Source organism: Calonectris borealis, chromosome 8 (genome assembly GCF_964195595.1).
Source record: "Calonectris borealis chromosome 8, bCalBor7.hap1.2, whole genome shotgun sequence".
NCBI classification, from domain to species: Eukaryota; Metazoa; Chordata; class Aves; order Procellariiformes; family Procellariidae; genus Calonectris; species Calonectris borealis.
The window spans coordinates 22,083,895-22,098,802 of NC_134319.1; the positions used below are offsets into that span (position 1 = coordinate 22,083,895).

The window sequence follows — 14,908 nt, forward strand, 5'->3', positions numbered from 1 at the left end:
CTTGTACAAAATTTATACTTCGGCAGTGCATGTCCCTTTACCTCCATCCTTAAAAAATCAGCAAAGAAAAGTTTCATGAGTGAATCAGGGTGGAATTTTTTCCCCTCTAGCTTCCTGGACCGAATAAGATGAATGTATTGGTTTTCTTTAACTGCACAGATGTGGTGCATTGCTTATCTACTTCCATACATATTATCATATTTGAGCAGAAGTACCTGAGTGTATGTTTAAAAAACACAAATATGTTTAAGTTATGTTGAGGCAATGATGCACAACCTATTTCTTACAGTGTTATGTGTGTAGGCAATCTTAAAGCCATTTCATATCTGTAATCTCTTTCACGTCTATACGCTTAAGTTTCAGCCTGTTAGTGTTAAAAAAACAAAAGCTAAATAATTTTATCAGTGGGAAGCGTGTTCTCTCTGTAATTCCACTTCAGGAATTCTGAACCTGTTTTTGCTGATGTCTATTAAGTTTTAGAAGCTTTTTAGATCAGATGACTTGCACAGCTTCATCTTGTTCACCAGCAGCACATGATCTCTTTGGACCATAGTGCCATCTAGCTTCTTTTCCTGACCTCAGTAATGCTGTGTGCTGAACACAATTGTGTGACGTAGCAAAAGGAGGCCCAGGGAGCTATTGTTAATATAATTGTCAACCTAGTCTTGACTATTTATCTAGATATATGGCTGAATAAGGGGAAGAAATTACTCACCGAGCCTCTCAATAAACTCCTCTTTGATCATCCATTCAAAAATGGGAGACAAAAGTATGTATTTTCCTTTGGAATAGGTCTTATTGCTTCCCTCCAAAATGGAAAATCAAGATCCATACCGATGCTCTAGGCAAGCTACCTGTGCCCTTGCGAAAGCTCTGGCACCATACCAATACTAATACACACTTCACAGGACATCAAGGGCAACATGGCTAAACCCTCTCACATTGCTGAAGGCATTTGTTTCTTAAAGAAAAATCCTTGCTCTCAGAGGAGTGATATTTGAAAAGACTTGGAAGATTCCCTGAAGTGCCAAAAAAGGAAAAAAGCTAGAGAAAGATACTTTTCATTCACATGATGGGAGGGGTTGTGTCTCTTCCTTTAGTAACAAAGGCTTTTTTATCAGAATAGCAGAGCAGACATGAAATGGTCCACCATAACTCCTTGTGACAGGCTGTGTGAAATGGGAACCCTTTTTGGGTAATGGATTTCCTTGTATACACCTGGAATCTGAGACCCACTCAAAGATGCCTGGATTTCATTTGCTTTTGAAATATATGCAGGACCTACTTATATGCAAGCATACAACCAACCCAGTCCCCTTACAAAGGTGTAACCTCATAACAAAGGCTGCAGTAGAAGAGCAGATAAAGTCTCTTCTACATCTGGGTCTGGCTCGTGTCCTTGGCAGCTTCTGGTGAGCCAGGACCATACAAGATCCAACTTAGTTTTCTTAATCTTTCTTTCTAATTCACTGATATGCTCTTTACTGCTAGGAGGGATATTTCCTGTTGTGTCTCATGAGCATGGTTCGCTTCTATCAACTGGCATCATTACACCAACTTCTCGCTACTAATACCTAGTAGTAAAACAGCCAAGTCTTCAAACTCTCACTTCAGAATCAACGGCCAAGATAAAGATTTTCCATTAAATTCTACTAATCAACCAAACTTCTTAAATGATTATCCTATAAGAAGGCCTTAATTGCTAAATAATTAACAAACTAATTGAGATTCCACTGCCCTTATTCCTTTTCACATAAACCACTTGAAGTCTGTGAAGATACGAGGATAAATGTGCTACTGAGCACTGGCCATTGTAAAAGAGTAGGCGGCAGGCTAACAGCCTTCTCGTTCCTGAAGAGCGTACAGACACAGCTATCCTCAGAGCTGACTGCATCCACTAGCATCAGACACCCTTGCTTAACATCTACAGACAACCTTGCAATCACTGAATGTTTTAATGGACATTCTTGGCAATAGTTTGTTCATAGAATATTACCAAAAATATGGTACAACAACTCACCAACTTTGTTCTCACAATCAATTAATAAAAAGCAGTATTTCAATATAGTACCATATAAGTGATGAGAATAGGAAACAAAACAGTATTTCTGCAGACATCTCATTTAAAGGTAAAAACTTCTATGTGCCATTCTATCGTGATTATGGTGATCATAATTATTTTCAAACTACAGATAAGATTAACATATAATCAGCTATTTTATTCATTAAGTTAACATAATATTTATAGTGTTAGATGTTACTAAATGAGATAATGGTTACAAGACCCTTAGTTTTACATGTAGTGGGTTTTTATTTTGAACTATTTACTCCCTGAGTGATTTCACACAGATTCCTCAATATGGTTTCCCTAGAACCTTTTTACATTTGGGAAGAGAATTGTTTTACACATTTGTATACTTATAAGACAATATTTTTTTATTTAGAATTACATGAATAGTTGTCTCCCAAATGTAAAAGAAAATGGACCTATGATAGTAATAAAATCTGAAGAAGATACCAGAAAATGACTTAAAATTTGTTCTCAGAGTTCTGCCCTTACATTTTACAGAAATCAGATCACTCTCTAAAAGCACGTATTTCATTCTCTGGGAAGTCACCCTCTACCTGCCACCCACAATCTGCAGTCTTGTAAACATGTGTCTCCCAGGAGTCCTGGCTCTGGTTGGCAGATCAGCTTCTGGGCATTAGAGGTCACCAGCCTCTGCCACGAGAGAGACCTTGGGAGGTACAGAGCCGGAACGCCCAGGGCACCACGCGTTGTACCGCAAAAGGGTATGGGCTTATCTACCACATCGACACATGCTGCCAAACAAGCTTCCACATGATTTCTTTCATCTCTGAGTAATAACTGCATTTTTTAATATTCTTAAATTCCCAAACTCAGCCGAAGGGATGTTCTGCAAGGGATAAGAAGTTCTGGCAAGTTTTGTTTATCTCAAATGAAGTAAAACCATAGTTCAAAAGACTATATATTTTTTTAATTATACACACAGATATGTACATATAAGTATATAATTTTCCTTGAATGTTAATAAAAGGCTATATATATTTTAATATATACACATATATGTACATATAAGTATATAATTTTCCTTGAATGTTAATAACTCAGGAACAAAATATTTTTCCCCTCAAAAATCTCAAAATGTATTCATGTTTGGGCTGAGACCAAGCATGGGACACTACCATCTCAAAAATACATTTTTTAGCATAGTATGACTACATTGCAGAAGGGACTATAATTATAATCCTGACATTACCATAACGACCGTGGTTGCTATCAGGTGACAGGTATAATATAGATAATTGGTAGACAGTACAATAGCAATATTTAATGATGCATGAGATAGAAAAAAAATAAATTCATGCCTTTAATTCAGCTGAGAGCCATCATTTGTTATATTTGTGTGTGACTTTCCTAATCCTCTTAGCATGTACATAACAGTTACAATAAACAGCAAAGAGCCAAGCCAGACATCTACTGGGGAATCCAGAGACCTTACATTTACTCATCACATACAATGAATAATTTTTGTGTTCCTATTTATCTCTTTTTTCTTTAACATGATAGATAGTTCTACTGTCTTGTTTTACATACAAAAAAAGCTGATAGCCACAGAGAGGGCTACGAAAAATGCCTTTGCCTTGAAATCAAGCTGAAGCAGTAGTAACGTTGTTCTTTTGTTTTCCCATGTTGCAGTCTACCAACTCTCCCATTTAATCAGCCTGAGAGAAATAATGCCACAAACTGAAAAAAACTAATCTCGAGTAAAGGAAGATGCTCTATTGAATGAAAGAGGGACAATTATGCTCACTGGAGGAGCTAACATGGCTGCACATTTCAAATCCTGCAAGATTTTACCACTACCATAATAAAAAAAGGATTAATTGAAAGAGAAATTTTTATGGAAAAGGACACTCCTGCAATGAAGCTATTCCAATATTTGTAGATAGCAACGGATGAAATGCAACAGAAGACAAAGGAGTAATACTCAAACGTAGATATGAAGAAGTCCTACTTATATATCTTCACAATATTTCCGGTTATTACCTCTGTTCAAACCTTGCTGCTCCTGTCTCCACAACTACAACACTGCTACAGCCATTTCACCAAGCCTTAGAATGAAAGATGCAAAGTTTATAAAGAATCACAGAAACAGCATTTTATAAAATGACATCAAAGTCAGTGTCAGAGGCTCCAAGGTGAGAAGAAAGTGGCTATCCCAGCACTGCGGTACACTGAGGCAAGGCAGAAAAAGAGGGCAGAAGAAAACAAGGCGGACATTTCACTGGGACACCTCAGTGGGGCAAACATGAAGCAAAGTTTGTGTAATGCTTTGCAAAACTCTGGCTATTGTTCAACTCATCAACTTTTTCTCTCAAGCTCTCTCTTCCATAGTTTTCTTCTGTTGCTAATTCTCACTTCGTTGCTTTCAGACTGACATTGTACCTCCATCACATCTTCAGCTTCAGAACAGATCAGGATGGATGCAGCTCTGAAGCATATCTGCGTTTTAATTCTGCCCTGAGACTGCCACAGGACAGGTGAAGTCTCCAGACAGCCTGAAGACAGCTATTAAGAAATTTCCATGTGAGATGGCAGATTCATGAAGCTATGAATAAAATAGCAAGATATTAAAGATATCTCTTCCAGGTATGGTAATTCCTGCTGTTTCTCCCCCCAGGACTGCACTTCCACTTTCCTCACTCAGCTGCTCTCTGAACCCTCAGGAAGAGAGGGAACAGAAAGGCCAAGTCCTGCTCCAGCAATCCAAATCTGGCCTTACTGAGAAGCTCAAGCTGCACAGCTATTTTCTGCAAATATTAATACCTTCTCTAACAGCAATATCACAGGCAAACACCACCAGCATGTCCATTCAGAAAACAGCAAATGTGACAACCACCTAGGGGATGGCTCTATGATAGCATTTTTCACCAGCAGCTGTTTCACTTTGTAGAGTTGCTCCTGAACACAAGGCGTCTTTGGTCTTAAGTGAAGCTTTTCAATAATAGCAGCTCCGTCTTTGTTCCTTGTACCTTGGTCTTTGAACCACAGGAGCTGGTTCTGTTCAGTGAGAATAAGAATTACTCTTTCGTCTTTTGTATTTCTTTAATAATTAATACTAAATATGGATTTAATCTGCTGTCACTTCTAAAGCAGCAGGAAAACTTTTCAAGCAGAGGATGATCTTATAGAAGTACAGAAAAAAAAGGCATTTAAAGAATGCTGAAAAATTTTGGCAGAGGCATATCTTTGTTATTCATTATTTCAACCCGTTGTCCCACAAAGGCATAGTTCAGCATGGTGAAGCCTATGGTGCTACACAGCTCCCTTGTTTGGCTTGAGCTCCCCCTCCAACAGGCAGTTTGCTTTCCTTCCAAATAACTCTCAACAGCTTGGCTCTATACTTACGATAAGCTTGGTGTGGGGTTGCAGGTCAGATATCCTATAGTTTGCCCTAAACACCAAACAGTTAACCTTCCCAGAGTGGTTATTATGTTTCTTCAGAAACCCAAATCTTCAGGCCAGAAAGCAGCCAGAAAGTGGTTTTTCTTCAGGATTGTTTTGTTTCCAGTTCTTTAATTTCATGAATACCTGCCTGGACTAGGTGTAGGGCAAAGACTGCACAGGAAGTCTTGCCATATTGAACTCATTGCCAATAAACAAACAGGGTGGCCCACACTTTTAAAGCAGAGATATTTTCCTTTAACGTCATGTTTTCCAAGCCAGAAGAGATCACCTTGTATGGTAACAGATTGGTTTGAATACTTGCATAAGGGTGTGTATTTTGTAATAAGGTCGCTTTTGATAAGTTAATCATAATGAGCTCTTCAGCTACAAAGTTTTTTTCTCCAGCCTTCAGACTATTTGTGACTTTTTTCTATATTACCCCTGTTTTTTACATAGCCTTAATCAAATGCAAGTATCTGTAAATATAGACACAGCATTTGTCCACTACTCTACACAGGAAAAAACCCATCTTCAAAACCTACTCAATCTTAAGTGGAAATTTAAGTATGTGGGATTTGTCCCTCAGTTCTTTAGTCTTAGTTTACGTTTGTCTCCCAAAACTTACACTGCTCAGGGAGTCATGGCCTGATCAGCAGGATCAAGTACTTTTCCCTTAATGAAGGAAATTATAGAAAATACTGAAGAAAGGGAAAAAGAAAGAAAGAAAATAGACTATTACCCTGGTAAAATGATGACAGTGCATGGGAAGGATTGACATAAAAGAGCAAAAAAAGGTAGCTTTCTTAGAAGTTAAACAGTCACGAGAAAAGCTATTTTCGCTGCCATTTGGGAAAGGGACTTCTGAATTTAAAGAATACTGCAATAATCTAGTTATGTGATTTAAGATGAAATAGAAAGCTAAAGTATATGTTGTCACTTTTTTCTTTAATGAAATGCTACACTTAAATGTCTTCATTTGAAAATAATCTGTATGTGGGTTTTTTTAAAAATAGCATCAATTTGGTAGTTAGAAAAAAAAGGTTCACAGTGTGCTCATGGCTGACTGAATCTGGAGGTTAGCTAAGATGTCATCACTGCTTGTAAGTCCAACAATGCTGTTGAATGCAGTCTCCATAAGAATGCTGATTAATTCATACCTTTAGTCTTTTTTGATTCCAGAGGTTAAAGAAAATTTGCTGCCGTATGGAATGCTTCGTTAAAAGAAGTAGTTGAGAATACAATTGCATGGTTTTATTTATTAATAAAAGCATAGATTCTGTTTCTTCACATATATAAAGAATCAAGTAATTTGAGATGGTTTATTTCATCATACTCCCAGGCCTCTTTTGGCTTTCAGACTTTTCTCCATGTCGTTTCTCACGATCACACTGTTAGTGCCCCTGTCCTGCTATCTTTATCTCATCTTGTCGTATTTTCCCAGCTTCTGGGACTTTGCTGCCTGTACTTTTTTATGCACCTTTGTTTAGGGCAATGATTGTCCAGTTTTTGGTAGAGGCCCATATTATTGTAGCTACCTGACTCCACAAAGAGCTCAATGGCTTTATACAACTATCTTAAATTAAGGGTAACTTCAAAAGATTTAATCCAAACTATAACTTCATGAACACCCTCTGCAAGCAATTTTCACAAATAACCATATTTCTGCCTTAGGGTGTTATTCTGAGGCATCACAATTTTACCTTCAAAAAGCAGGTCCCACACATATTTCTGCATGGGCAAACCACAAACTGAGTGGCAGATTTACCTAGGCCATAATACAGCAAATGGCTGCTTTCAAGCCATATCAGTATAACTGGCCACAATTCATCCAGCCTATTACTTCCACCTGCTTCCAGAAGCCCTGAGAAAATAGCAAAGGAATAGGCACCTATTGCACATGAACAACGTGGCTGATCTGCGTTACTGTATAATAAATCCAATGCTTTAATGAGATCACACCCCTCATCTAATATATGTGAAACCAGCTGACCAGCCATTCTAGGAAGGGCAGCTTTAGGCCGTGGTCAGACAAGTTGCTTGGCACAACACCAGAGCAAAGGAGAACCTAGCTTGAATTGCTGACAGCATTTCCCACCATCTTAATTTACACCTCTTGAAAGATTGTTTGGTTGAGACATTTTAAAGGACAACTGGCAACATATCCCTTGCATCTGTAAATTAGTTGTTTGAGCATGACAGAGATTCATATTGAAGAAAAGTCACCATTAAACTAGCAGCAGACACATTTGAATCAGCTGTAAAAGTAAAGCATAGATGCCAAAAACTGAGAGTCAGGTCAATTTTCTCAACCAAGAAGCAGTACCACAGAGCCAGGAGAAGTTGAGCTAAGCCAAGCTTCCATTGCAATTTACCATGGAGTATATACAATGTGGAGACACAAAGAATATGGCTGTAGAACAAGGCATACAGGACTTTTCTGAGCAGTAATTTCTCAGAGAAACTGATCTTAAGTTGAGACAATTACTCTTTCTTAATTAATTTAAATTAAAATTCTTTTCTGTGTAATGCTATTTAGGTCACCTGAGTATATTAAAACAGTCAAAGATTTACAGTCAGATGTAATTACATCAAACTTTCCAAGGGATTTCCAGCTGTTCTCTGGAATTAATGCATAGCATAAGGATAGCTGACTGGAGTTTTGTACACGATAGCATTTTTTATACATGTTTGCATTTAAAACATAGTCTATATAAAATACAGGCATTTCAGATTTAACTTGCATGCTATTTTACAAGGGAAGAAGCCCAGAAGTTCCAGTTATCTGATGTTTGGACATTGAATTCTGAAACAGGTTATTGCTTTAATTCCAGACTAACATGTTCCATATCCAAAACCAGGGGGGTACGTTGTCTAATTTTTTATTTTAAAGTTTGTTCTTTTGCTTATGGGCCAGGTACTGAGCTTTACCAAGTGTCTTCAGTTCCTTTAGCCATGGTGGGAAGTGGCAATGTGCATCCTTTTGTGGGTTCCAGCCTAAGGATTACTTTATAGTAGAACAGGGTCTTACCCCTGGGTGGTCCTTGATGTAGCTTTATTTTGGCAGTAATGCAGAATATTTTCCAGAATTGGTATAGGTGTGGTTGGAACAGTTTTCCTTCTCCATTTGCTGCAAAAGCTAGGAAAAGCACAGTTAATGTGATTAGGATGAGAGATTACAACAAGGATATCGTGGCTCCTCCACTCTCCAAAATATGTGCACAGTGTTGAAAAAAGTAAATCTTGCATATCTTGCATGTTCACGTTTCCTTGCTAGCCATCCCCATCTTTCTGATGCTGTCCCTCAGTGGCACACTGTCTCTCACAGTGTCTCCAAAACGGAGGAAGCTCTCTGTAAGCCTCAGACTCTAGGAAAACTTCTCTTACTTTTCCACAGGTCCTTGTAACACTAAGGCTAACACTGTTTTCAAGATGTTGATACATTTTCAGGATGTCAAGATAGTATTTTTTTTTTCCTTTTGAGACCTTGGTTCCTTGTCTTTGTAAAATCCTGAGCTCAAGAAGAATCTTTTCTGTGATGATGGTGACTTTTTTTATTTAGAAGAATAAAATATTGGTATGGGGATTTTAGATACATCATTGTATCATAGATGCCTAACAGGTCTTAGACTTGAGAAAAAATGAAATTCTTCTCTTCCTCTCAAAGCAAGTTCTGTTGAAACTCAAACCCCATCAGGTAAGGCAAGCAAAGTGTGGAGCATCATAAAATATGGCCATAGGGCCTTTTGTGTTATACCCATCGTGCTTGTCTTTTCCTTGTTATTGTCCCATCATTCAAATATCCTCATGAGAGCTGCCAAGCCCGTATTTATACCTGTCACCCAAAGCAACAAACTCGTGTTGTGAAGAACTTTCCTATGTTCTGATGTGTCCATTCTTCTTTCAAGATAGCACATTTAGGTGATACTGCTCTGTTTGAATGAGCAATGCCCATGGATTCAGAAAACAACTACCTTCTTCCAGCCTTTTGTGCCAAAAGGCAAACAGAGCGCTAAGTATCATCACTACAAGAACAACAGCAACTGTGTTGGAAAAGAGGAAGGAGGTGGTCAAGCAGCAGAGAAGGAAACACAAGGATTTTAGGTCCATTCTGGGAGGAATGAGGCTGCAGCACTCACCACCGCAGTTTGTTTCCCTCGCCACCCTCAGCGCAAGGAGCTGTCGCCTTTCCAAATGCCGCACAGAATCTGTCATTTTATATTTAGCAGAGGCTGTGAAATCGCACTTCAGCAATAATGTATTTAATAGAAACACAATAAACTGGTAACTGAACAGGTGATAAGGTTAGATGGACAACCCTGGTCTCCATATTGCATTGCATTTTATCAGGTGCATTACCATAGGCAGAGGCCTTTGTCAAAACAGGCCTTATATAAAGAGCTTTCAAAACAAAATATCCAAACCAGATCACCACAAAGGTGTATCTGTTTTTCTATTTAACAGTTTCCACGGACAGCATCACCCGGAAGTTTGCGAGGGGAAAGCTGAAGGAGGGTGTTGCACAGAGCACAGAGATTAGGTAACCTGGGGGAAAGGAAGCAGTTCCTGGTGGATTTGTGCACGTGTGTGTAATGAGACACTTGCCAGTTCTTCACAAGAGCGCCTTGTGTTCAGGGAGCTTACTTCAAAGAATTACTTCAAATGCTGAAAGAATTACATAGATTTTATAAAAACAAACTTGCAGTAAGTCTCAGAAAGAGCTATCTAGGTGCTTGTCTCATACTGAAATCTTTAAAGCATAACAACAGTTATGTACGTTGCCATATTTACCAATTATCCCAGATTCCTAAATCCACCGCTTTTGCTGGAGTCCTGGCCGGCTCCCGGGAGCTGGAGTGGAGCTGAGGGGGCGGCGAGGGCCGCGCTGCGGGCGGGCGGGCAGGAGGCCCCCACCCCAGCGCCCGTCCCGGTGTCCCGGAAAAGGAGCCGGAGCCTCGGGCTGCCTGTCGGTGCGGCGAAAGAGCGAGCGGGACAGAGGTGCGTGGACTCAGAAAGGAGCAACAGGAGCATGTATCAAGGGAGGAGCGCTACCGGGGAGGGGGCCGGGGCGGCAGCAGCAAGGGGACCGGGCCTGGCGAGGGGGCGCGGCGGGCGGGCGGCTCGGCTCCCCGTCGTGAGGTGACCGCGGGCGGGAGGGGCGGGGAGCCGACTGAGGGGACGCGGCTGTTCCCGCCCGCCCGGCGCGGACCCGCGGGCGCCGCCAGGCGGCGGGGCGGGGGGCCGCGGGCTCCCCGGGGGCCCTCACCCGCGGTCCCTCAGCGCGGCGCGGCGGCAGCGCTGCCGCTGCTCACCGTCCCCCGGCGCCGCGGCAGCTGCGGGCAGGGCGGGGCGGCGGCGGGGTCGGCGGCAGCGGCGGGGCGTGGGGCGGCGGCGGCGCCCTCGCCGCGGGGCAGAACGGAGCGGGCCGCCCGGCGGAACTCCTCGCTGCGCCACGTGTAGAGCAGGGGGTTGAGGGCCGAGAGGGAGCAGAGCAGCAGCCAGCTGGCGGCCTGCAGCGCCGGCGGCGGCGGCCGCAGGAAGAAGCCCAGGAGGCTCACCCACACCAGGGGCTGGGTGCCCAGGAGGAAGACGCAGCAGAGCAGCAGGACGGAGACGCTGCTGAGGCGGCGCTGGGCGCGGCGGGGCGGCGGCGGGGCGGCGGGGAAGGGCAGCTGGTGGAGGAGGTGGAAGTTGAGGACGCTGACCCGCTTGGCGCTGCCCCGCACCCGCCGCACGATGCCGAGGTAGCAGTGGAGCAGCAGCGCGGTCTGGCCCAGCACGGCCAGGGCGAGGAGCAGGGCGGTGTAGCGAGAGCTGCCGTCCGTCTGCCGCGGGGGCGGCTGCTGGGCAGAGCCCGGGGTCCAGAGCCCGGGCAGCAGCGGGACCAGGAGCAGGGCGAGGGCCCAGGAGAGCCCGATCATGCAGCCCGTGTGCCTTCGCTGGTAGAGGGCCTGGTACACGCTGGGCAGCTTGGTGATGAGCACGTACCTGTTGAAGGCCACCAGCAGGTGAGAGGCCAGAGAGACGGTGAGGCCGAGGCCGAGGAGCCCCCCTCGGAGCAGCCGGTACTCCGCCGAGCGGAGGGAGGAGGAGTTGGGAGGCAGCAGCCCCAGCACAGCCTCCTGGGGCATCCACAGGGCGCACACGCTTAGGTCTGCCGCACAGCCGTTCACAATGAAGGCATTGCTGGTTGTCTGCAGCTTCTTGAAGGAGAAGACTAAATAGATGACCATTACATTGGATAAAGTCCCTGAGATAGCTAAGACTGCATAGAGCAGCGACAGGAAGATGCGGGTCCCAGAGGAATCCTCCCAGAGCAGCAGCAGAGGCGAGCTAGCACTCCAGGAAGAGGCGTTGGGCATCTCGGTGAATGCAGCTCAGTTTTGACTTCTCCCTGTAAATCCCATCTTTGTCTGGGTCAGAAGAACCTGCTGCAGGAGTCCCCCACCAAGCACAAGGGAGGATGTGCAGCTGAGGGACTCTAAGGCAGGTTTCAGTCATACAAACTGCAAGGTCCAGAAAACGCAGTTCGCAGGAACGATCCAAAGAACAGCAGTGTCCAAGGCAGGCAGGTAGCAGGAGATCCCACAGATTGTAGCTAGCGAAGGTGGGTCCATAGGGAGCAGATAGCTGTCAGCAGACCAGAGCACGACTGAGGATTCTGTAGCTGTGAAAATGCCAAAAGCAGCAGCACCTTGCAATCAGCAGCAGAAATGACAGCAACTGATACAAAGCTTTGCAGTTTCTCCTGTGCCACAGTACGTACACTGTATATCATTCCAGGAAGATTCAGCCCTTCCACTCTTCATGAATTATTCAGCAGATTTTCAACTTGTTAAATCAAGAAGAAAAAAAAAAAAAACCAAACCCTATCATGCTCCAGAAATACTGCAACTACAGTCTGACTCTTTTTTTCTCTTTGCCTTACCAGTTTCCTGGTTCTAACTCATTTAACACAACTTTCATTTGCAGCAGGCTTTCAAACCAGTATCAGTCACTTCTGTCTGAAATACAATCCATTTACTGTAGAAACTCCTCTGCTAGATACTCAAACTGATTTTTTTCTGATCTTATTTTTGTTAAGAAAAAGCACACTATGCTTCTGCAAGCTTAAAGTTAACTTTAGAACTGGTATGTAATAACAATATACTTTCCAAATTAAATCTTTCATACGCAGATAGATGCACAGATCCTTGGTAAGATAGTACTTCTTATTTGAGGAAGCTGGTCCTCAATTTACATATTCTACATTTCTTCATAAAACTCAGCCTGTCTCAGCCCACAGGAAATCCTGCATCACCAACCTGCCAGAGGTGAATGCTGGTGTCAGTAAGTACACCAATAAAACAGAATCAGCGTAGTGTATGAAACGGTCTCCACCAAAATTAATTCAGAGCACAAGGTGCAGAGTTGAATGACAGGTTCTTAGGTGGACTAAAAGCTGGTTGAAGAGTAGGGCTCAACAGTCCCTTCTCGAATGAATAAGAGTTGGTAGTGGGATTCTCCCAGGAACTCTACAGTGCTTTACTCAAACAGGGACAAAATGTTAACTGTCCTTACCCTGGACAAGATTTAATAAGAAACTGAGTAAAAGAACTTACATTTCCTCTCAAAAGCTTTCCAGAAAAGGAATGCTGATTAATTTTGTAGTGAGTGTAGGAGAAAAGTTGCTTTTACAGGTGGGTTATATGTGGGCTACAGAAGTAAGCAATCTCAGCTCATAAGGTATGACCTGCATATTGACCAAAGATATCTTTATAAGGTGTTTTTAGATATTGTTGACTCACGATGCTAACAAATGACAATACCAAAATAATATTTTAGGATGTAATTATAGTTACAATATAAATTCCTTAAGATAATGAAGTTAATTTGTGTGGGTCAATGGATTATTTTGTTGCAACATAGCACATCTTTTGTGTGACAGAAAGGCTTATGTTTGTGATTGACAGGACTATTGATCCAAATGTGGATGTTACAAACATGAATATCTATGTTCTTTTTTAACTAATTAGATTGCTCATGTGCTTAAAGTTAAAGACATAACCTGAGTGATTTACTTGATCAGGCCCTTAATTACCATATTTTTTGCCTGCTGCACTTTACAGTGTAGATCTAATCAAGTGTCAAACCTTTTGAGGCCTTTCATTGTTTAGCTGTCAGTGGAGAACAGTTATTATAGAAACTAAAATCCTCCTCTTTCTGCAGTATTGTAATTGAAAAATATTCTCTAAATCTGTAACAAGAAATATCTCCCTAACCAAAAGCTTCATAAAGCATACTTTAAAGAGATGATTAACAGTTTCATAAGGCATTAGCCACAGAATCATAGGCCCAGTATAGACCTCTAGATTTATTTAATCCATCCTTACATGTTTATCAAACTTCTTTTTAAAGATTTCATGTGCTACAGCTTCTTCTCCCAGACAAGGAGATACATTTATACATGAAGCAACAGAAATGGTAAAGTTCAAGGATAAGTGAACAGAGGATACGAAACAAATTTCAGGGTATTTCTTAAAAGCTAAAAGGTTCTAAAGACCTTCCTGAACTTTCACTGTCGCCAAATTTGTTGTTATTGTTAAGAAGCTGATAGTTACAGAATACTGGCTATATTTATCATTCATTTTTAAGAACAAAAAATGTTGTACATTAGCTGGCATTTACTATATTTCATATAATAAATAGAATTCAATAGAAGTTAAGTCTAGAAAAAGGCTAAGGGAGAGGTTGATGCCTACGTATGAGAAACTTTTTAATTAGCTGTTCTTCTTTTATATTTACTCTACACATCCAAATCAACATCCATTAATTGTCTGAGTGTAGTGACAGAAGCCTTTTATTGTGTTTTTAGACTAGACTGTCACTAGAATTTGGGCAACTTCTAAAGCATCCACTCTATTCCTGGCTTTCCCATTCCTTTAGAGTGGCTGTTAACAGTTACATACTGTCCACATCATCTATTGCAGTACAGACTCATCTGACCACAATATTAAGCACCGTGGATAAATAATCATGCAACACAACAAATTTGCTGAAAATCAGCAGCAGAGTTAAACAATGTCAGAACCATTTGTGACTAGTTTTTAACTGAAGGAAGGATAAAGAGCTAAATGAAAGCCTGATCTTTTAGGTTCTTATGGACAAAGACCCTGCTGTTAGTGAAACCAAGAAACCTGTTGCCCATGCAAAAAAGACAAGGTATATTACACCTTTAACAAGGGTCCTTGTCCAGGAAAAAAAAAGTTTCTTAATTCAGACACAGCTTTTAAATTACAGTATTTTGAAATATAATCTTTACATCATAATATCAACATGTTGATTAAATACTTGATGTTATACAAAGCAAATACAAGAAGGTTAGCTAGAGTGATCAGTTATAAAAGATACCTGTCATACTAATGTCTTTTTGCAACGTCATCTTATTTATAAATATAT

The 14,908-nt window shown here is 41.6% G+C and overlaps 1 protein-coding gene across 1 annotated transcript; it reads right to left on the bottom strand.

Annotated features, from left to right (window-relative positions):
- Positions 1–10,746: 10,746 nt before the first annotated feature.
- GPR88 (G protein-coupled receptor 88) lies at positions 10,747–13,157 on the bottom strand. Its single transcript, XM_075157062.1, has one exon. The coding sequence runs from the start codon at positions 11,830–11,832 to the stop codon at positions 10,747–10,749; it is 1,086 nt and encodes a 361-aa protein (XP_075013163.1). The 5' UTR covers positions 11,833–13,157.
- Positions 13,158–14,908: the final 1,751 nt, after the last annotated feature.

What these genes read in the sequence shown, in the direction of transcription:
- GPR88 (XM_075157062.1), bottom strand. Translation starts at nt 11,832, where the DNA reads ATGCCCAACGCCTCTTCCTGGAGTGCTAGCTCGCCTCTGCTGCTGCTC.